The sequence below is a fragment of the Micromys minutus genome, assembly GCF_963924665.1.
Source record: "Micromys minutus genome assembly, chromosome: 5".
NCBI classification, from domain to species: Eukaryota; Metazoa; Chordata; class Mammalia; order Rodentia; family Muridae; genus Micromys; species Micromys minutus.
The window spans coordinates 22043531-22068650 of NC_137974.1; the positions used below are offsets into that span (position 1 = coordinate 22043531).

Here is a 25120-nt window from a genome sequence, read left to right on the forward strand (position 1 = left end):
CCTCTTCGTACTATCATTCAGAAGTACAATTTTTAATACTGAGTATAATGAGAATTCAACACATCCATTAGAAAACTATTTAAAATGGCCTATTTTCAATTTTAAGATGTCAGCATGTTCTAATTTATTTGAAATTTTATTACTATTTTTTTATTTTTGTCTTATTTATTCATTGAGAATATTTTGTTTTTTGTTTTTATTCATAAGTTTATTTATATTTCAAATGTTATAACCCTTCCCAGTTTTGCATCCACAAGCCCCCTATCCCAAATTCCCTCCCCCTGTTTCTATGAGGGTGCTCCCCCACCAGCCCACCCACTCTTGACTTAGTGGCCTAGTGTTTCCCCTATCCTCGGTCATCACACTTCCACAGGACCAAGGGGCTCCCCTCCCAGTGATGCTATATAAGTCAGTCAATCCTCTGCTACATATCCAGGTGGAGCTATGGGTACCCCCTATGTACTCTTTGGCTGGTGGTTTTGTCCCTGGGAGCTTAGGGAGGTGGTGTTTCTGGTTGGTTGATATTGTTCTTTCTATGAGGTTTCAGACCCTTCAGCTCCTCCAGTCCTTTTCCTAATTTCCAAACTGGTGTCCCAGCATCCAGTCCAGTGTTTGTCTGTGTCCCCAACTGTACTGGTCCCATTCATCCGTTTATGTCTAAATTTTCCCAAACCCCACTACCAAGTCTGCATTCTCTTCACACTGCATTTTCTTTTTTTAAAAATTTATTTATTTATTATATATAAGTAAACTGTAGCTGTCTTCAGACATAATAGAAGATGACATCTGATCTCAATACAGATGATTGTGAGCCACCTTGTGGTTGCTGGAAATTGAACTTAGGACCTCTGGAAGAGTAGTCAGTGCTATTAACCACTGAGCTATCTCTCCAGCCCCCATACTGCATTATCTTGTTTACTTTTAATAAACTTCTCATTCTAATTATAATTGTGTATTTTCATAGCACCCATTTAACAGAGGCAATCTATCAGAAGCAACTCCCATGCAAAGAAAAATGAGTCTCTCTTCCATAACTCTAAATAAATCCTTAGCTAAGGGTGGGATCTTGATATCTTCTTGCCTAATCCCTGCTGGAATGTTGACTAGCTTAGTCTTGTACAGACAGGTCTTGTCCTAGCCACCAAATTGTTAGGACAATGAATTCATGAATACACCATCCCTGTCATTTCCAGAAAAAACTATTCTGAACCTGTGTTCACCACCCTTCAATACATAAAATCTTATTATGAGTCTTTCAGAATATTCCTTGAGTCCTTTTTTTTATCTAAACATATTCTAATGTTTTTTTTTTTCCCATCTAGACTGCAGTTTCTACTCCCTCTTTTGCTTTGAGTCCCTACATACCAATCTCTACTCTGAAAACCCCATCCACTAATCTTTTTCACTTGAGCAAAGGGCAGGCTCCAGTGGATATCAAGAAAATGTAACATATAAAGATGCAGAAAGGATAAGCACCACCTTTTAAATTAAAGCTGGAAATGGTAACCCAGTATGAGGAAAAGGTTCACAAGTCAGGCAAAAGAGTCAGAGACAACCTCTCCTCCCACTGTTAGGAGTCCCAGGAGAAGATCAAGCTGTATATTTGTAACATAGAAAAAGCACTATGTAGGAACTAGCTAGACTTCTCCATAATCCCTGTGAGGTGGGTGTGTTATATTCAGAAGTGAGAAGTGGATGTCAGTTTGGGAAGGGCAACCTATAGTTTTGGCAGCAGCCTAGTTTCTAAGGATATTGCTACAGGTTCCTTTTGGCCAACAACTCAATTAGATGTAAACCCTATTACTGGGCACTTCATTTGGTAAGGAAAGATGGCCATTTGGAGTTGCATCTCCCCAATTATTTAGTGATTTTATTAGATTGTATTCATATGTGTGTATATATTAGGAATTCACACATTTGCACCCTCATCTCCTCTCCCCATATCATCATTAATTTCTCCTGTTCCAGACCACCTCCTTCCATCCACACCAATTTAGTTTCTTTTCCTAACAAGTTATGTTTCTTTTATTTTTCTCTGGCCTTACTCTATGTATCCTCTATGGTCCTAGGATTGTGCTTTGTTAGTCATTAAGTTCATTGCTAATATCCACATACATGTATATGTATATATGTATATATGTATATATATATATATAAGTATATATAGATAGATAGATAGATACATATATATATATATATATATAATATATATATATATATATATATATATATATACATTAATACATATCAATATTTGTCTTTCTGGGTTTGAGATACCTCACTCAGAATTATTTCATCTGTTCTGTTTCATTACCTACAAGTTCAATGATTTCATCATTTTTAATGTCCAAATATTGTGTGTACATATAACCTTTCTATATCACATTTTCTTGTATTCATTATTATATTGAGGGACATAATAGGTGCTTCCAGTAACTAGCTATTATGAATAAAGTAGCAATGAACATGACTGTAGTGTATTACAAACAGCTATTCCTGTTTGTAATCTTGACTATATGTGGAATGAACCACAATCCAGAATTGGAAGGCTCACCTGTGATCCTGATCTTGAGGCTGGGAGATATAAGTTTCTGACCTGGATCTAGGTATGGAGATCTTGAGATATAGTAGCTATCAATCCCAGGACACTAAGGCAAGGAGATCCCTAAATTCAAGGTCATCTGGGAAAAAGCAAGTTTCAGATCTAGGAGCAGTGGTACACACCTTTAATCTGGGACAAACCTTCTGTTGTAGACCTACATAAAGACAGTAGAAGAAGAAAATTTCTGTTTCTGTCTGTCTGCCTCTCTCTTTCTCTGCTTGCTTTTCTTGTGGGACTGAGAATCTGTTAGATCATTAGAATTTCATTAACAGCTGCTGCTGACCATTGCTGGGAAGTTGGACTATAGACACTAACAAATTACTTTACTACATAGAGACTACCCATAAGTTCTTTGACTCTAGAAAACCCTGACTAATAAAATAAATCAAAAGTACCAAATGAACATCTAGATATCAAGAGATTTTTTTCAAATTGGCCACATATTATGACACAAAGTACATCATAACAGATATTGGAATATTGAAAGAACAGACAGCACTGTATTTCCCCATCATTGATTAAAGCTGGGTATTAACAACAAGATAAAAAGCAGACAGTACACAAACTCACGGAACTAAAGGATTCAGAACTGAATGCAAATTGGGATGATACATAAATTTAAAAGGCAACTAAACTACAAATGTGTTAGGTCAGATAATGACTGCAAATATTTTAGATCAGATAATGACTACAAACTATCTGTAAACCTATGGTAGCAATGAAGGAGATTTAAAGAGGCAAGTTGTCAGCATGAAGTGTCTATAAAAAAAAAAACTGGAACTATATATCATATGAATAACTTAATGAAATGATTGAAATCATTAGAAAAACATGCAGAAAACAACCAAAAGTAGTAGAAATAGAGACAGAATTAGACTCTTGGTGCAAAGCAGTAAAATAGGAAGAGAGGGAGAGAGAGAGACAGAGAGAGAGAGAGAGACAGACAGAGAGAGAGAGAGAGAGAGAGAGAGAGAGAGAGAGAGAGAGAGAGAGAGAGAGAGAGAGAGAAACAGAGAGAGAGAGAGAAGAAGAAGAAGAAGAAGAAGAAGAAGAAGAAGAAGAAGAAGAAGAAGAAGAAGAAGAAGAAGAAGAAGAAGAAGAAGAAGAAGAAATAACACAGAGTAACATAGCGACTCAAGTAACCAAGGAAATCAAGAGTTGATTCAAAATGTCATTTTAGTCCTTTGCTTTCTTTTATTTTTTTTTTAATTTTTTGTTATACATTTTACATTCATGTATCTTTTGATTTTTATTTTTTCTTGAATATTTTATTTATTTACATTTCAAATGTTATCTCCTTTCTGGGTTCCCTTCTTTCCCATTTCCTTTCCTTCTGCTTCTATTAGGTTAAGACAATTTTTTATTGAATATTTTCTTTATTTACATTTTGAATGTGTCCTTTTTCCATATTTCCCCTCCAGAAACACCCTATCTTATTCTGCCTTTCCTAATTCTATAAGTATACTCTCCTCCCACCCACCAACTTTGACCTTACTGCCCTGGCTTTCCTCTACACTGGGTAAACAAACCTTCACAGGACCAAGGGCTTCTCCTTCCTTTGATGGCAGACCATGCCATCCTCTGCTACATATGAGATAGATCCCCAGGTGGCACAGTCTCTGGATGGCCTCTCCTTCTGTCTTTGTTGCACTCTTTGTCCCTATATTTCCTCCTGTGAATATTTTGTTTCCTATTCTAAGAAGGACTGAAGCCTTTGGTCTTCCTTCTTGTTGAGCTTCATATTGTCAATATATTGTATCTTGGGTGTTCTGAGCTTAGCAAACATGAGATGCATTGAAAACATTTGTTCTGTTCACCTTCCCTCATAGTTTCCACTACATTCTACTCATCTACTCTTTGTCTTTAACTTATTCGTTCTATGTTTCTGGTCAGTATTCCACACAGAGGTAATTGCATTGAATTATTTAGTCTAGTTAAGCTGTTTTAACTAGAAGAAGTTGAAGTGTATGCATGTGTATATGTGTATGTGTATATGAATATGCATATATATTTTTGGATATATAGAGTGAGGCAGAAAATTTCTCTAGGACTTTTAGTTTTAACAATAAATTTAAACATGGGAGTGTTCATATTATTTGGTATCACTGATTAGTATCATTTATTAACAAACACAAAGTAATAATATAAAAATGTTATACTGTTTTAGAAAAAAATTGTCCACAAATATCTTATGTTTATGAACAAACTATTGTAATTTTTTTTGATATTGCATGTCCTATATATGTGGATAAAGGACTCAGAGATTATATCAGTTATAAATCTTGCAAAGAACCAAGGTTTAGTTCCCACCACCTACATGATGTTTCTGAATAGTCTGTAACTCCAGTCCCTGGGGATCTCATGCCATTCTAACCTCCAAGGAATTAGGCATACACAAGTAATACATGCATGCATAACATTCATCCATAAAATAAAATAAATATCTTTGATATATTTATAATATCCATATTTAAATTATTTAAATAAAAATTAGTATATTTATAACATATTAATATTGATAAACAAATATTATATTTATAAACATAAATATTATATTTATAAAAATAAAACTCTAAACTTCCACAAGGAAACTTGCTTAGTCACATCCATTGCTGCTCTATTCAAGATAACCAGAAACTGGAAAAAACCTAGATGTCCCTCTACAGAAGAATGAATAATGGAAATGTGTTATATTAACACAAAAGTATCATTTAGCTTAAAAAACAACATCAAGAAATGTTAAAACAAATGGATGGACCTAAAATATAAATTCTAAGTGAGATAACCCAGACCTAGAATGACAAACATGTTATATATTCACTTATTAGTAGATATGAGTCACTACAAGTTATTAACAAATTATAATCTATATAACTAGAGATATAAAGAGGAAGGTTCTAATGTTTGTATCTATTTGCCTCAAGGACAGGTAAATTAAATCAATTTTATAGCGATATTGTAGTTTAGTGGATATAAGAAGGGGGAATAAGGTGTGGAAAAGATGAAATGGAGAAGAGAAGTTAGGGAGAGATAGCTGGAATTGAGGGGCATTTGAGATGGTGGCAGAACTGTTTAAATTCATTTATGTTGTCAACCATAAGAGAACCTATGAAAATCTCCAAGCATGCCAGGGTAAAACAAATGGCTACTCTCAAACTGGCAGAGAGACCCCATAGCTGAGGACAATCATCTAATTCACTGAACTTATGAAAAATCTAGCTGGTGTAACTAAATGGAGCCTTCACCCTATGTTCTTCTAATCTTTTTCATGAAAGAGAACACACTGCAGGCTACCAACCCCCCAACAGAAAAAAATAAACATAGAAACAAAAAGACTAAAACAAAAACCAACATGGTCTCCAACCCAGCCCCAACACTAGTAGCCTACAATCTTACCTGTAAAATATGCTAAGGCAGCAATGTCACAGATCTTGTGGGAATAGCAAACCAATATCTGATTTTGACTTAAGGCCCACTCATAAAAACAAAAATATTAATATATACTGTTTGAATGACTAAGACCCAGAAAAAAGATTCCCCACCCCCAAAAAAACTAAGATAAAGAAAACACTTGTGGTTTAAAAACTCAACAAAATAAACTCTACTGAGATTCTTCTATACTTATAAATGAATGCCTTATCCATTCATCATTCATCATCAGTGAGGCCTCCTCTGGGACAGATGGAATTAAAGGCAAATACTCACAGACAGACATTATGTGTAGAGTCTAAACTGATGTCTCCATCAAATTATACAGCTAAGGGTTTGGTTAATCCTGTAATATCCAAGGTGGATGGGAACCAGAAAGAGTAGATAACTACAGGAGAGTGAGATCCTCTAAGTCAACTAGGCAAGGTGTATGTATATGAGCTCACAAGGACCAAAGCAGTAGCACGAATGGTCCTTGCATATCTATTGTGGTTATTAGCTTAGTTTTTCTATGGAACTCCTAACTCTGAAAATAAGCAGATCTCTGATTTTGTGTCTGTTCTTACAAGTTATTGCCTGCAGTTGTGCTACAGTGTCCAATTTTGAAACTCTCACTTTTGCTTTACTTATTATGAATTATTTAGACATGTTTGGTTTTATCTCTTAGAAGATTGTTCTTTTCTTTTTTTATTACTATTATTCCTTACCACTTTATTTAAAAAACAGAGGGACACATTTACAGATTTTTAAAGGCATTTTGGCATAACATTATATGAATAATTTTGTCAGTACTTAATTTTTTAGAGGTTTGATAGCATGCATAGAAATCCCACTAGTTACCATAAGCAAGCATGAAGTACATGTAGGACAGAATGTAACATAGAAACAGATTTCTTGTTGGGTATAGATTAAGCATAATGATCTGTTTATACAAAAAAATGCCACAATTCTATTATCTTAGCTCTTGGATTATTAATGATTTGAGGTCCAGGTGTACCACACTCTGAGAGGGTGCTATACTTTTTTTTCCCTAAGAAGAACAGAGGCTTCCTTCCTTTCTTTCTTTTTATTTTTTATTTTTTTGACCTTTGTTTTTCTTGAACTTCTTGAGCTTCACATAGAATATATGTTGTTTCTGGGGTGTTCAGAGCTTTCTGGAGTTATTATCCAATTATCAATAACTGCATATTATGTCTGTTCTTTTGTGACTGGGTTACCTCACTCAGGATGATATTCTCTAGATGCATCCATTTTCTTAGAAATTCCATAAAGTCATTGTTTCTTATAGCTGAGTAGTATATCTTCACAGTGGAGTACTACTCAGCCTGTTCTTTTCTAATGAGAGACAAAAATTAGGACAATCTAGGAAGGAGAAGGGGTGGCAAAGAATGGGGAAAGAAAAGAGAAGAAAGTGGTCAGGATTTATTGTATAAGAAAAAAATCCATTGTCAATAAAAGAATAAAAAGTTTTACAAAAGCAAGTCAAAAAAAAAAAAAAAAAAAAAAAAAAAAAAAAAAAAAAAAAAAAAGAAAGAAAGAAAGAAAAAGAAATTGCTCGGCCTTCTAAGAAATAATACAAAAACAAAATAAAATAAGATGAAACAAACCTATCAAATCTAAGTTGAGCAAAATAAAGCAATGGAAGAAAAGGAACACAATAGAAGGCTTAAGAATTAGAAGCCCAAGTGTTGTACAGCTGGGTCTTCAGGTAGTATTATGTCGTTTCATGAGGAACAGCCAGACTGATTTCCAGAGTGGTTGTACCATTTACATTCCCACCAGCTGTGGAGAAGTGTTCCTCTTTCTCCATATCCTTGCCAGCATCTGCTGTCATCTGAGTTTTTTATCTTAGCCATTCTGACTGGGTTTAAATATGAAGATAGATGTTCAAATGTTATATCTATATAGACACAATTTTGATTTTGGAGCTTGGAATAAAGCAAACAAATGGAAATATGATCAATATTATATTCAGTGTTATCTAAATGTTGATTTTTCATGAAATAAGAAAGATTTTTTTTTTTTTGCTAAACAGCTTAAAGTAGCAGAAAACATCTTAATTGTATGTTTTAATCTCAGCAATCTAAGTTGGGAGGTAAAAATATGATCATTTAGGTTTCTGGGTGAATAAATAAAAATTTCTTTATTGTCTTGTTTTTAAGTTCTTTTTTTTTTTAAACAGAAAATTAAAGAGAAATTCAAGTACCTGTAGATCCAGCGTCACTGTCACATGCTTATTATATTTCACCTCCGCATTCAGCAAAACTACCCTGGAAATGGTCTTTTCAAAACCTAGAAGTTTCTAGGTATGACACATTTAATATTGATAAACTCATAAAATATGTAAAATTGTTTCCCCAGAGAAAATATTACCCTTAATTATTTTATCCATTTATTTATTTTTTTACTTATATTTATGCAGTTTGAATATTAGTAGACTGTCCAGTGCTCAAATTTTAGATAAATAATTAAAACATTAATTTGAGCAGTAATACCCAACCATATTGCTTTTATTTTAAAATTCATGGTAAGGAACAAAATAGAATTTAAACCAAGGTGTTCCATGACACCACTTTCTGAGCACCACTTTAGTGAAATAGTAGCCCGTAGTACTCAGTGTCAATTCATTTTGTGATTCAAGCTGAGTTATTAATTCTTTTCCTTCTGAAACCATACTGTCAGAACCAACTAATGTCTGTGACATTTCAATGCAGTTTGATATTGGTCTGTGACCCATACCCATTAATTAAGAGTACTGATTTTCAAAACTTTCAGTAGAAGAGGCAAGAAACTCAGGAAGAAGGAGGCAAGAACTAACATAGCATAAGACAGGGATCAAATACTTCCAAAAAATTCATCAGAAACTGTGTTTACTATAGGCTTAGAGTTTTTTCAAAACCTACTCTATTGAAGGTTCTTAAACACTTCAAACTCCCTTCTAGCCCACGGAACAGAGGTAGGAGGGAAAGGAAAGGGAGTTTTGGAACTCTAGAGAATAGCAAGCACAAATCAGTACTGGAAGCACAATCCAGCAGATGCAGCAAGGCTATGCTAAACTGGCAGAAGTCAGTGGAAGCAACAAGAATCAGCTGAAATATCTGGGATTATCTCTGTGTCATTTTTCCATACAAACTGGAGACTAGCTACAATCAGCAAAGACCAGTGAAGCGTTGAATGGCTTTGCCATGCAAGAGTGTCCTCTAATTGTGGGCTTCCACAGAACATGAAGATTACATCCTTACATTCAAGTCCCACCAATCACAATAATACCCCAACACTATAACAATATTCTTGTTTTTTGTTGGCTTTTATTTTCTCCAACTTGTAAATACTTCCTGTAAAGTATAATAGTGACTTGTATTTTTAAATCAAGAAGGAAAAAAAAAAAAAACCAACAAATTCCATATATACAAATTTAAAAACAGGAAAACCGAACACAAAGCAAACTCACACAAAAAAAGAAAAAAAAAAAAACCTAAACTTCTAAGACAGCATACCTCCTCTACAAATTGTTAATCACAGAAGTGAACATTTGCTTGAAAAACTTTTAGACAAAAATGAAAGTAATAACTATTGCTATACTTTGCCAGGTCTAAGGTAACATGAATATAATCAGAGAGAGGGAGAGAGAGAGAGAGAGAGAGAGAGAGAGAGAGACAGAGAGAGAGAGAGAGAGAGAGAGAGAGAGACAGAGAGACAGAGAGACAGAGAGACAGAGACAGACAGAGACAGACAGAGAGAAAAGCAACAAAATAGCCAAATGACATAAAATATATAAAATAAGATTGTATTAAGAGATTTATTTTCTGACCAAAAACAAATTTAAGCCTTTGTTGGAAGTGAAAAGTCAAATAAGTCAAATAAAAAACACCTACTGGAAAGCCTCACCAATAAAGTAGAATATACAGAAATTAGAGCATCATGGGCACAAAGTATGTGCTACATTTAGGTCAAAACTCCAGAGAGAGCTGCATTGAAGACTGTATGAGTAGACATCTCTGATGAGATTCCAGCAATATTTTGCAGGCCCCAGTTAAATCCACTGATACCATGTCCAGGAACTTAGGATTTTCTGGACCCCTAAGAGCAGGAAATAATATTCTAGCCTGACAGGCCTCTGAGGGGATGCCCACCCTGAGATGTGCAGTACACCAAGAAAATCTTCTGAAAAATCTCTGTTAAATGCTTCAGAGGTACCTTGATATCCCAGAAGGATATTGAAGGTACACTGAAAATCATGTTTCAGTGTGACTTCAGGAATTTCTTCTCCATTTCCTGAGCTTTTAGAGTAGACCAAGGAAGAAACAAGACAAGTTTGGTCTATAAAAGGTACCATCTTTTTCACGAGCAAGAAGGGAAATTAGATACAACTGCAAATACTATACCTGGGAACTATGTAAGACATCTGCAGATTTCCCTGTTCTCTTTGGAGGTATGAATGTATCTTTACTATGTGTCTCCATGTATGACTGCCTCTCCCTAGGTATTTCTGAATGTTTTTGTCAGTTCCCTTCACTGGAGAAACACATCTAAATTGTAAAGGGAAGTGAGCCTTCAAAAGATTATAGCCACTGCTGCCTGCAAGGCTCACAAGATATGTCAGGCTGCCCAACCCTGATGTGATGTCCCCTTCTTATAAGATGATCCCATTATGCAGCTAGATGGGTCCAGCCTATCTTTGGATGAAACAGAAGGGTTGATGGGGGAAAAGTCTAGGAAGGATGGAGTAGCAGAGGAAGAGAGAAGAATCACAGTGAGCAGGAAGAAGAAGTAGAAGGGGAAGGAGCTGGAAGTCAACATGGTGGCAGATGGAAATGTTCTCTGCACATAAATACAGGTTGTTAAGAGTCCTTTTGTGTGTTCATTGATGTGGCGACTTAATTGGGTGAAAAGAAAGTTCAGTGGTAGGATGCACAAAGCCTGAAATGGAATTGAAATGTGTGTGTGCTAGGCATGGTAACAACCCGCCAAGGGAAAGGGAGTGGAAACAGCATGTTGGGACGTTTGTGGACCACCTGGGTCAGAAGCTGCCAGAGCAGGTAGAGCAGACTGACTGGGTGAAAGGAAGCTGGGGTCTGCAAGTACTTGGTGGCAGCATGGACCCCCTGAGATAAAGATACTCTACAGTGTCACATGGCTTGTCCATGCAGAATAAAAGGTTACCCCATATTTTTATAATAATTACTGTTATATGTCCTGGCTGCAACTGAGGCTTCATTAGTGGCTAGCTATTACTACTGCTATGTATACACTGAGAAAAAAATCTGTTTAGCTTCTTTCTCATATGTGGTTTATGTTATTTTCTTTCAGTGAGTTATATTAATTGCAAGACCCCAAATCATTCCCTTTCATAGAAGTTGCAAGCCTTACCAGCTTGTTGAAATTGTTCTCTGTATACATTAGTCAACTTGTGGTCATTGCCCATAGTTCCTAGCCACTATGTTTATTCTCAAGATGCAAGATTGAATCCTGCTGGAAAGCAGAAATTTATTTAGGAGCTAAATGGTGTAATACTGCCTGATCCAAAGCTAAAGATAGAATGGAGCTTCCTGTCCACTGGACACAGTTAGGATTATAATACTAAGGTTAAAGGCCATTAAATGCTATTGGGAGGAGTGAAAGAAGCAGCCAGAAAATGTATCAGCTGCTTTAATTTAGGTAAACGTACTCAAGGACCTCATGAATCGCTCACTGAGATTCATGAAAGGCTTGATAAGATATATTTGATATTCACACCCATACACTCAGATACCCCCTAAACAAGCATGAACTAATGTTGCTTTTGTGATCTAGTCAGTCCCAGGCCTAAGGAGAAATCCTGAGAAATTAGAATAGTTTGAAGGAATATATAGGAGCACATACTTTGAAGAAGTATCACAAGAACTAAGATGCAACTGATAAAAGACAGGGAAACTCCTTCCTGTTGTGATTGAGGCCCTTGAGAAACCAAAGAAGAGAATAAATATGAAAAACAGGCCATGGGAAGGGCTTTAGGGACCAGGCAGCACTGTTTGGTGGGACCCTGGGTGGAGATCTGTCGGAATTATGTGAACTCTGCACAAATCCCCTGGCTCCAGTGTGTAGAGTGCACCCCTTTACTCTTGCATTTGGCAGGAATGCAGACAGGTAACAGAAGGCTTTTCTAGGCCCTCCAGGCCCAGGAGAACAGATTATTAGTTGTGCATCCTTGCGGTCTACAACTCAGAAGAAGGGCAGCAAATGTTTTCATACACCTGTGTTTCAGCTTCTTGCAAATTTTCTTTCCCACTTCAAACAAACAAAAACACCAAACATTACAGGAATTCCTAGGGTGGCTTAAAACTTGTGTCTATGGATAATGGAATTTGTTGGGATCACCAAGCCCCACTGTGCGTTTTGGGATTTTGTAATGAATTGAGACTCATTAGAGAGCATTTAAAACCTTGAAAATGGCTCTGATGTATGGCCTAGCCTGGGCATCCCAAATGTAATCCATCATACTTGTAAATGGATATGGTGAGAAACATCGCCTAGGAGTCTCTGAGACCCTGGAAGGAACTCATGCATGTCTGTCCAGGAGGGTGGAGCTGGTTGCTGTAGGATATCCAGTATGTATGAGGATCATAACTGCCACCACCCTGCTGGTAAAAATACCTGACAAATTGATTTTAGGATTTAGGCTGTTTCTGACAGCTTTGAAATATGTTGATGCCCTCATGAGGGGTGCACCCGAGAAATGAATAGCTGATGTCCAAGCAAACCAATCCTAGTCTTTTCTAGAGCAATCATACATTCAGTTCACAAGACATTACCCCTCCACCCTGCCAGTCTCCTGTGGGTCCATGAATGGCTGTTTTATAGTGAATGGCCTGGGCCAATTTACCAGGACTGATTTGTCTAACATCCCATCAAGGACACCTGTATTATTCACAGATAGTGTGATGGCTATTCCTGGTTGTCAACTTGACTACACCTGGAATGAACTAGAATCTGGAAGCGAAGGGCATATTTTGATCCAGATCTTGAGGTATAGTGGCCATGAAAAGCTTTGACACAGGCAAGGTAGCAAAAACCACTAATCTCAGGAGAATGAGGCAAGTAGATCTCTGAGTTTAAGGCTAGTCTAGAAGAAAAGAAGTTCCATATCTAGAGATGGTGGAACACATGTATAATCTGGGGTATACCTTCTGCTGGAGGCCTTCATGTAGACAATAAAAGAAAGAAAACCCACCCACTTGTGAGCACATCTGTTGGGATCTACTTTTTCAGGGCTCTAGCTTATAACAGAAGACCAGATGAAAGAACTAGCCTTATGGGACTGAGCAACTACTAGATTTATGGACTTCCCATTCACAGCTGCCCATTGTTGGGTGAATTGGACTCCAGACTCATCAATAATTTCCTTACTATATAAAGCCATTTGATAAGTTCTGTATCTTAAGTGAATCCTGACAAATGCAGATGGGGATACTTTTTTCTAAGGTGAGACAGGTAGGCAGGGGCAGTGAAGATGAATTAAGATTATCTAAACTCAATATTTAAGCTAGCAACACTCAGTCAGCTCAATGAGCTGAGCTTTCAGTTTTGATTCAAGCACTGTGCTTGGGGAAAGACAAGGATATCACCACATACATTGATAGCTGATATGCTTTCAAGAGGGATCATGTCTAAGGAGCTCTATACAGAGGAAGAAGATTGTTAACCACAGCAAGAAAAAAATAACAAATATAGAATTATCTGTCTTAGTTAGGATTTCATTGCGGTGAACAGACACCATTACCATAGCAATTCTTATTAAATAAGACATATTTTTTCAGGCTGGCTTACAGTTTCAGAAGTTTGTTCCACTATCACGGTGGCAGTAAACATAGAAGTGTACAGGAAGACCCTAGGGTAAGAACTGAGAGTTCTAAATATTCAGGCAGCAAAAGAAGACAGTGTACCACACTGACAGTAGTTTGAGCATATGAAACCTCAAAGCCACTCCCATAATGACACACCTACTTCAACAAGGTCACATTTCTTAATAATGATACTCCCTACAGGTCAGACATTCAAATAACCGAGGCTATGGGAACATACATATCTAAACTACCACAAAATCTTAGCCATTTTGGAGGCTGTCTAGTTACACAAGACAGTGGCCTTCATCCATTTACAAATGACAAGGAGAAAAAAAATTTTGGCAGAAACAAGAGTCAACAGAGAAGCCGAGTTTTCTGCCTTGAAAATACCTGGAAACAAATCAGACCACTCCACATCTTGGTAAGTCTTACCCGACGGCTCACAATGCAGCCAGCAGTGAGACTGTGTGAAACAAGAACTGGCTAATTAGGAAAATGCAGGATGATGGATGTTGCAGATCTAGAAAGGCAAATGGTAAGGCACTTGCCCAAAAGCCAGAGTCATTGTGTTCTAAATTTTGAAGCTCAAATAAAGACATTACTTTTAGATGTGTCAGGCATACTCAGGTGTAGTGCCTATTTCTGGCTGTCAACTTGACTGTTTCTGGAATGAACCACAATCTCTTTCTTTACCTGCCTGCCTTGTGGGGCTTTGTCTTCTTGCCTTGCGGGGCTTTTTCTTCTTGCCTTGTGGGACTGAGCATCTGCTAGGTCCTTGGACTTCACGGCTCCTGCTGACCATTGTTAAGGAATTGAACTACAGACTGTAAGTCATCAACAAATACCTTGCTATATAGAGACTATTCTTAAGTTCTGTGACTCTAGAAAACTCTAATACAAGCCACAGAGATGGCTGAACTCAAACCCAGTCATTGTGTTCTAAATTTTAAAGCCTAAATAAAGACAATACTTTTAGATGTGTCCGGCATACTCAGGTAAACCCCAAAGGTAGAAGGAAGATCCTATAAGGATTTTGGGCAGGAGAAAATGGGTCTCAAAAGGAGTAGAAGTTGGATTTACATAAATTTGATTTATTTGTTTAGATTATAAATATTTGTTGGTGTCTCAGAATGGAAAAGGTACCCCACTACAAGAATGTATATAATATTTAGGGGAAATTCCTCATGAAATAATTCATAGGTTTGAGTAGCTAATAAAACTTACTCCTAACCATAGAACCAGTAGAGAATATGATAAGATAGGACAGTGTAGAAGTTCCTTGGCTTTGTGTTGTTGCTGAAAGCACAAGATTTAAACGAAGTTGCTCTTCTTGATAGAGATGTTTGTGAAAAATAACCCAAACCTCTTCTAAGAACCCAAAGTCGGGTTATTTTAGCTAAATAAACTTAGCTTCTGTTAAAATCTCTGCTTGTGCAGAACTCCCTCCAGATAACTGCTTATCTTCACTTCTGTTAAAGTGCTTGCTTAAGCAAAGACCTCTTCAGCTTAGCTGCATTTCAATATGTCAGAACATTGTTTTTGCCTTAGAAACCCTGTGCTCCGGACCCTAGGTGGTACACTTAGGTCTGAATATATAGTCCCAGCAGGCTGGGATAAGATTCTTAATAAGCTATAAACTGTATTTGAGTGGTCAGCTCTAATGGGTTGCCCATGACAGTTTCTTCTACTACACTGTCACTCCATGATAATGAACTTTAGTCCCCTGACTATAAGCCCAGTTAAATGCTTTCTTTTATAATTTGCTCTGATTTTGGTGTATTGTAACTGCAATAGAAAAATAAGAGAGTAGTGTATTGCCTGGAGAATTTAAAAGCAGTACTGGCTATTACCCTTTCCCTTGGCTAGTCACTATAACTGAAAGATATGATCCTGTTTCTGAAGTCACCATACAATTTTACTGCAAGACACAGAAAAATCAATCTTATTTTATTTTATTTTTCTCTCCAGGAACTTTACTTCCTGATGTGTAAATCCAGGAAGTATACTTTTTATGGCTACTTTCATAGTGTTGAAAAGTGCCATGCAAGCTCTGGGAGGTGGGGGACATTGATGCTTTTCTCTACTTCTGAGTGGACCCTGTATGCTATTATTCTGATCAAACAAACAAGATGTATTTTTTAGTGTCATGAATGCTATGGAACATGCATCAGCTCTCCAAATTCATTTTTGTTCCACAAGAAGGCACTCTCGTCTACAACCTGGCTAAAGTTCTACAGCTGAAGAGGTCACATTCAAGGGGCAACCTACTGCTGTTTCTTTGCTAAATGGTCATGTATCACGAGCCATCTAGGAAAAGCCAAAGGCATGCCAGTAAGTTTTCTGGTCCACCATGTTGCACGAATGTGACCGGTAGGCACAGGGCCTTCAGAGATTTTTAACCAAAGATTATTTTTTTGTTACTGATATGCCTTTTTGTCATTATTAAACAGACCAACAATTCCTGAATATCAGCCCACCCCATTTAGCACATTTTCTGCAAATCAATGAACATGCAGATCATGTAGGAATGTTGTTTAGATAAAATGATGATTTAATAATTTCTTATAATGATTTTATAGAATTCCTAAATTTATACAAGTAATTTCTAGCTCTCTGAAAAGCTTCAAATAGAGCTCTAGAAACCTTTATGTGTCACAAGCTAATTGCACTAAGATAAGAAAGGAAGCTTGGAACAGATTTATGACCAAGGAAAAACATTTATTCTAGGTCAGGTCCAAGGATGAGACCACAGGTATGCACATGAAACAAGGCAATGTCAAAATGGGCTTTGAATGTATATAATAATAAGCTTATAGAACAAAATATTGCTTTGAACTTAACATCAGCATCCTTCTGTAACTTCCCTTTTGTGTAACATTTTATCTATGAGGTAATTTTTTAAAGAACTTTTGTTTAAGAAGGTATAAGAAAGTTGGAGGGAAAGAATAAAGTATGGATTGAGGGGCTCAGTCCCAATCCACCACATATACACATACACATATACATACATACATACATATATATATATATATGTATATACATATGGTCATATATATATATGAATATATGGTTTATCATTAAGAAGTAAAAGAGTTCAGAGTTTCTCACTGGATATTGTTACCAACCCAGATAATTAAGCTTTGTTCAATCAGTGGTACTGGCCCTGTAAATCACCCATTGCGATCACTCTTCCCTGTCTGCTATCAGCATGACCCCAATATACATCACCATAGTCCCTTTTGCTACCTTCCATAGCCAACCCTGTGATGTTAAACCTGTCCTTTGGCAGTCATGTTGTCAAACAGTTCTCTCAATATTTGTACATTCATACTCATAGGTCTAAACTTCTGTCAACAGTTATCAGAGAAGCTTGCTTTTTCAGTGGGGAGTGGTTAGTACAGAGACTCATAACAAGGTAATGTGCTACAAATAGGTGACTGAGTGGCCAGTCATAGGTAAAACATCTGTTTCTATCTTCTTTCCTCTGGGGTTCAAAGAACAACTGGAAAAGATGATACAAAAGAATTTAAGAGCAGAAAGACTGTGCATAAGGCTGTGAGGCAGGCAACTTTGGAGCATGACAGCTGGTCTGGGATACTCATGAACCTATAGTAGCAGTTTTGGTGACCAGTACAAGACCTGAAAAACATCAACCAAGTCAGATCTCCAACAAGATAGGGCATGTCTCTGGTGGCCCCATCTCTAGGTGAGGTTATAGGGCAAGTATTGGCAGCAAGGGTGATTGATGGACTTTTTCTTTGGGTTTGTGGACACTTGTAGGTTGTTCATGCTCATTGAATGTACTAACAGCTATTTACATATTTGGGAAGTACTGATTTGATACAGTAGAATGATATAGTAAAGAAGGCATGGAATGAAAGGGAAAGTTTGAGACTATCCAGAAGAGATTACAGAACAGAAATGGGGGTTTATCTGATCAAATGCATTGCAAACAGAAATGAAAATTATCAGAATAATTTTAAAATGTTTTCAACCTACAGAGGCACATTTTCTATGAAACATTTACTCTCTAAAACCAGTATTTTTTTCCACGTTAGGACATACCCAAATACTATTGATCAACAAAAAGCTAAATTACACTAAAAAAGATACACATCAGCAAATAATTGTGTGTTTTCTAATACCAATGAAATAAGTATGTACACCATAATCATAGGGTGTGACAGTTTTAAATGTACACAGCACCAAATTTCAGCAGTCATTCTTTTAATAACCAAGTTTTTAGTATTAGCGAATGTGATTATTAAAAATATTCATTATTGCACACTGTTGTTTATGGATATGCTTTAATGCAGGAAGCAAAGAGACATGTAAAATTAACACACTTCCTCCACTTAGAATTTTCAATTAGAGACGTACGATGAAATCAACACAGTTGTTAACATGCTAACATGTGTCATGATCTTCCAAACAAATTGATGAAAAAAAAAAAAAAAAAAAAAACCATACGGTTACTCTACATCAAAAAAACTGAGGGTGTTATTTTATTAGGAGACAAATGATTTCTCTGAGAATGGTAGAGATGTTCTATTCAAAACATCTCATTCATGAAGAAAACTAAATTCGGACATGGCTGATTGAGGAAACACAACTATCAGAGAGGAATGAGTAAGTTTGAGAGGCTAACGCACTGCTCATTTATACAGAGACACTGAAATAGTCAGAGGAGAATGGCTATCAGGAGTACTGTCGAGGTAGCAGATAAATGGTAAATCATACCTACCATAGGTAGCTACCTTCTCTGAATCAAAACCCTTAGAAGAAGTGATATCTGAAAAGGCTGGAGGCAAGTTAAAATTGTGCTGTGAACAGCTCTAACTGTTGCACGTCCAGAACCTAATTACACTTTATCTGAGGCTATCTACAGTCCTCTAAATTGCCATTCTTTTCCCATTTTCTGTCAGACCAAGAGCACTGTGACTAACAGATAAAAGACCAGAATTTATTCACTAAGCTAACCTGTGGTTTTCACCATAGGAAAGGCTAAGAGTCATCAGATAATATTCAATGCCTATAAGTGAGATTTCACCTTGTGGTTATTATCTACCTAATGATTCCACCAATGAATGTTAAAAGTACCTTTATTCATCACTCTCTCTGTTCAGTGAGTATAAACAAGAATCATGAATTGGTTTCACACTGGAACATGGAATTTGGGGTAACATAAATTTGTTGCTAAGACACAATTACTCATATTTGGCTTCAGAATAAACCATCTTTTATCCTCTTTGTCATTAAAAATTGTGCTGTTTTCATCACTACTTTGAGCAGTGAGCATTTTGTGATCTGGATTGTGATCAGTAATTCTTGGAATTAGTAATTCTGATTTGGTAGAATTCTTCGGGGGGGGGGAGGGACCAGTATCAAAGCAATAAACAAAAAAGATGATCATTCTCTACTGTTAGGATTTTTATTGACTTCAGTGTTATGAGGGGAAAATATAAAGGAAAATGAAGCTTAAGGATGAGGTAACACAGAAAATCACTGAATTGTAAGAAGATATTAACTAAGGATGGAATAAACAGTGGAGATAGAGAAATATTGGACAGAAAGGAAAAACAAATCAGTGGTGAAAAATACCACAATGGATATCTTCCTTGCTCATACTAATGTGCGAAGAGCTACTGAAATGGAGAAAGAAATTGAATAAGACAAAAGGAAACTTAATTCAATTCTGTTTATATGTATATTCAAAATTTCTTTTCTTCATCCTAGAGGTCACATGGAAAGATGAATATATGAGACAAGAGATCATGGGAGGTAAAGATTTAGAGAGAGAAATATAGAATCCTTGTCTATTCCTTGCTGAAAACATGGAATTAGGTGAGTATAATATAAATAAAGCAGAAAGAACAAACAGGTAAAACATGAATTTTTCCTACTATCACTTATAAAGCTATGATATATATTCATATGCCATAATATATCATGTGTTATATAAATTATAAATATGAATATAAGAATACATTGCCTTTTTCTTTTTATATAACTGATAGAATTTGGGAAATATATATATATATATATATACATATACATATATATATATATATATATAAACATATATATATATGTATGGAATTATATATTTAACTAAGTTTGTACATAAATATATGTAAATTAGTACATAAGAACATAGGTTACCAAATTATGATGTAAAAGTATTTTAAGGCATGATGAAGGGGGGATTAAGGCTTGTGTTTCATGGTATAAAGTGGTAGGTATTGAATGAGTTGAGATGGCACCATTTTTAAAGTTGGATTATGTCTGTCATGGTGTCTTTGTGATTCAAGTTCATAAAAATTTGATCCTTCCAAAATTCAAAGTTAGGAGTAGCTTTAATCTGAATGTTCTCCACCTGCAGTTCTAATAAAACAGACTTAACCAACTGAGGATTCATACTTGTGTAAAACAGTATTTCTCTTTGCTGCCAGACCAAATAAAAAGAAAGAGTGGGTGGGGGAAGTAAGGCACACTTTGCTTTATGGTTGAGGTAATTATCACAGTAAAGAGATGATGAGAAATATGATAAATATTAAATTCAATCAAATTTTATGTCTTAGTGGTATCAACAAGACAAACCTGTATGTCCTGCCTAGTTTACATGTTCTTCATCACTATGGATACTATACAGCTTTCTTACATTTAGATCTACATTCCATATTAGATAGAATAGAGTTGTAAGTTCTAAGTTTTCTCCTCAGTTCTTTACTTTGGAATTTCTATGTTGCTTGCTCAATGAGCCCTACACTTATTAGAAATTTAAAATATCATGGATTTAGAATGACTAATTGCTACATTTACCGGGTAGTTCTCAATCACCCATGAACACTGAGTCGAGGATCTGTAAAACTAAAAAAGCACAAAAAACATGCTCTAACGAGAAGCTAGGAAGGATGTCACATCCATCTACATTTCTGAAAAATTTAGTAAAAATTTAGAGGGACAGAAGTTTACTTTCAATAGATTCAATATAGAAAATTTTATGATACACTGATTCCAACAGTAAAGGTGATTTTGTTTTCAGAATTCTTGCCACTGACAAGATTACTTGTGATTAAAAGAAATGAGGTATTTCCAAAAGTAAGCCGAATAGATTGATTATTCCTAGCTTGCCACTTGGTTATTAGTTTTACATTTTAAACTTGATTATAATCTTTTATCTCAGTTCTTCAGTTTTTGCCAATTCCAACTTTATTAAAGTTTTTATGAAATACTGACACCCAAATTACTTTACTCACTAAATTTTCACAAGGAAATTTTTTTAATATAAAAGCTATTCAGAAAATGCTAGCTATGTCAATTTATTTGAAATTTTGATTTATATATATATGCATATATGCTACTTTATGCTATTTTCTGAGCTATTTAAGTATCGAACATCTTTTTAAAAGAAGATATGAATTGGGTTTCTTTAAGTATCAAGGAATAGTTTTAGTATAGACCAGGAAATATATATGATTTAAATGTTTGTATTTCTGTATGAAATTAATAAAGAATAAATAAAAATGAAAAAATGTTTTAATAAAGTTGTTGGTTTAAAATGAGCAGGAGGGTAAATATTTTTTAGTAATTCTCTACCCCTTAATTTCTCTTTACTCAAAAATCCAACAAAATACAAGTAGTTATGTATTCTAAGTATCACATAAATAGATGGACTCTCAATTTCATGATATTTTTGGCATTTGCTTATTATAACTTTAGTAAACTTTTTTACTTCACTGGATAACAGAAAAACAAATTCAGGAATCATATGTAGAAAACTTTTTACATACTTGAACATTGCAAATTAATTTTTTAACAAACAATGATCTTACATTGTGTTAATTATGTTAATATATCAGAATATGTACAAAGATCCTATAACTCAAATACTATTTGATTAAAGCTGTAGAAGATAATGCTAATTTATACCATCCTGTTCTTCAAGATGATGATAAATATGTATAATATATATATATATATATATATATATATAACTTAATGTAGGTTATGAAAAATAATTTAATGAAATAAAAATTTAAAAAATTCTTGTTTCTAATTTATCAGAGGCAATTCAACCCTTTTAGCATATTAGTTATCATTTTCTAGAATTTCTAGTCTATTTCTTCTTCTCTAATGTATTCTGATATCATATGAATCTAAATGCAAATCATTTCATATCCTCGTCCTGTGCTCAAATGAAAAATGATGTATTTAGAATAATAATGACTCAGTATCCTAAAAACTGTGAAACTCAAGAGCTGCTTATCTTCCAGGGCTTTCCTGAATCCTTAGTGGAGCAGAAGTCTACGCCAAGTGTCATGCCTGAAATAAACTGGGCATAATGTTACTTCAGTATTTTTATGCAGAGTTCTATACTGAGCCAAAAGAAATCACAATAACTGCTGAGCACTATCTGTGGAGTTTAATTCTAACATGTACATGGACAGAGGCAAAGTGAGCAGAAAGTGGTCCAAGGGATGGTAGTGGTGATAGGGTGACATCTCTTGGGGGGAAGATTAGAGCTATGACAATGTTTCAGTTCTGATTTCTCACACATGGAGTCAAACCACAGCTATTCCAGACAACCATGCTCAGCCAGCCACAGGGAGAGTACACGAAATGCACTTTGGTGTTCAAAGCTGACTTCGTCCTCAGCAGGTAATGGAAAGATTTAATGACAAGGGGTGATGGAAGGACAGGATAACCTAGGAAATAAGGACAATTCAACGTGAAGCTTCTCCAATGTCTGCATATGCACTCCGTAGTTGGAAGTCTAAGAACTGGTTAAAAAGAATGTATGTTTGAGCCAATGGAAATCAATGAGCAAAGTTTTAATGAGATTTCAACTTGGGTAACAATAATAATAAAAACAAAACAGGCTGGCATCTAGCTCAGCTTTTCATCCTATGCCTTTCAAACTTTAGGAGATTGGCTGGATGACCAGCAACCAGGAACTATTCTGACACCTGCTTGGTGGGAACTTACAGTACCTGTGTCCACATCCTTCACCTGTTGCCTGGATAGAGCTGGCAGGCTCCGCTTGGAGCTCTTTCAGGGCCAATCCTTTGTCCTGTGGTCCAGGAAAGTCCATGCCTGTCTCTACCTCCTCCTCCAGGGACTCCACGTAGAAAAGAGTCCTGGCGGGCTGCTGGGTGCCCTGCCCGGGAGCCCCTTGCTGCAGCCTTGTGGCAACTGGTAGTAAGGTGCCATTCAGTGGATTGAAAGGAGCGGGTGAAGCAGAGGACGAGGAGGATGATGATGACGACGAGGAAGAGGAAGAAGGTTTTTTCCAGAAAGCGCTCACACTGCTCTTTTCCTGGTTTTTGAGCAGCCGACTCTGGCTAGGACCCCAGTGCTCAAAGCTGCCTCCCCCACTTTCCTGTTGCAGGCAGCTGCTCCCCGCTGGGCTACCAGAGGCTGGTGAGGGATGGCTGAAGAGTTTCCAGCGGAGTCGCAGGATGTGCTTCACATCGAAGTCTTTTCGCCCAGAGCTGGACATGCTTAATGTACCGCGGACCAATGGACTGCAGCTCACACACCAGTAGCCAGGAGAGAGGACTGGGGTGGCCAGTGGCTTCTGGAGACACAGGAATAGGCAGGATGCGCCCCGTGTAAATGAAGTGCCAAAGGTGGCCAAGTGGGCTGTGCGCTGTGCGCCTCACCAGGTGACCACACCAGCACCTTGAGCGCGCTGCAGAGCCTCACTGCTCAGTCCGGGTCTTTTCCTGGGATCTGAGCTTTGGTAAAGCTCCGATCTAGATCGAAGGAAGTCCTGGGATACCAGGGGCTTAGAATCCTGGAGGAGCTCGCAGGGACCCCCGTGGTGACCACCCGGAGGGAAGAAAGGCTGGAAATGCAAAAGGAACAGAAGGAGGTCTGAGCTCTCCCCAGCTCCAGAGGTGGCGGCAGCTGGATCCTCTGCACTGAAACACACTCGGTGCTGAGCTGTGGTTTGAAAGCTATTCAGATCTGTCTTCCCAGCTCAGAGTTCCGTGTTTGATGAGTGCAGAGAAAAAAAGACCCCCAAGTAGTGCACCCCCAACCCCAAGCAGGGTCTGCGCACCTGCTCCCCGTCCCTATCCCTGTCCTCTGGGAGAACGCCCTGAGAGCTTGCCAGGTGTCCGAAGGACAGTCAAATGCTTTCTGAGATGAGAAAAGGGGCGGGTTATATAGTCAGTTTGTAAAGGAGAAAAATAAATATCCCGGGAAAAAACATAGCGCAACCAAAGAAAAGCCCGCCCAGGAAACCTGTCAAGGTCCTCACAGTATGATTTTTTTCTCTTTGCCTCCGCGCCTCCCCCTCCTCCCCTGTAAGTGACGCAGATGTGTACTGGGGCCTATACTGAGAGATGGGAGGGAGGGAGGGAAGACTTCAATCTTCTTTATGCAAGTGAGTCTGCTGCTCTTATTGTCCCCTTGCGTAAGTCTGTCACCTTTTTTTCCACCCCCTTCGCCTCTACATTACTGTATAGTGATAAAAGTAAAGCAAACAGGCAAAATGCTTTAGCCATCAGTAAACACCAAACATGAATCATGGCAGTGTAAACTTAATAGGCCGCCTCGGTGTGCAGGTTGCAGGTTAATGACTTGAATTATTTAATAAGCCACATCCTTTAACCTTTAGCCTTCTGTTCCTCCGTATGAGACACAGCGAAAAGCAGGGATGCTGTCATCAAAGTGTGATGATGCCATCGTCCTGGCACTTTGTGGCGCTGCTATTAATGCATCCAGACAGTGCCTTACCTCCGGGGACCAGACTCAAGCCAAAAAAAAAAAAAAAAAAAAAAGAAAGAAAGAAAAGAGGATGGGCTTGATATAAGCCACAGGCTAGGCAAAATCAATGTTTGGTGAGAGCTTCATGACCAAGAACATTTTATGATACAGAAACAAAAACTGGAATAAAAAGGTAGCTTCTCATACATAATCATGTTATAAAGGCCACGATGCACTACACGGAAGAGTGGCAAAAACAAAGGCTAGTACCCTGCAAAAAGATGCCTGCCCGTGGAGGAAAGCTGTGATTTTTCTTTCTGAATGATGAGGACTATGGTTCCTTTCTTTAAAACATCTTATATTTTTCTTGACCAGCATATAAAATAGAGCCTGGTAACTTTTGATCGAGGCTGGAGGGACAGGAAAGCTGCGAGTTCACGACTCACACCATCAGGAATAGAGCCCTGGCCCTTCCTGGAATTCATTGGCTCAGTAATGTCCAGCAAGGCATAGGGATCAAACACTCCCGTACACTTAGATTATTCTTCCC

The 25120-nt window shown here is 37.0% G+C and overlaps 1 protein-coding gene across 1 annotated transcript in view; it reads right to left on the reverse strand.

Moving 5' to 3' along the window:
* KLHL1 (kelch like family member 1) overlaps positions 1 to 23356 on the reverse strand; it is a gene marked incomplete at both ends in the record, with an annotated part of 384888 nt that extends 361532 nt beyond the window's left edge. The window contains one exon of the mRNA XM_080917315.1: positions 22848 to 23356. Within this exon, the coding sequence (XP_080773441.1) occupies positions 22848 to 23356 (509 nt within the window). The remainder of the gene's footprint in view (positions 1 to 22847) is intronic.
* Between the last annotated feature and the right edge of the window lie 1764 nt (positions 23357 to 25120).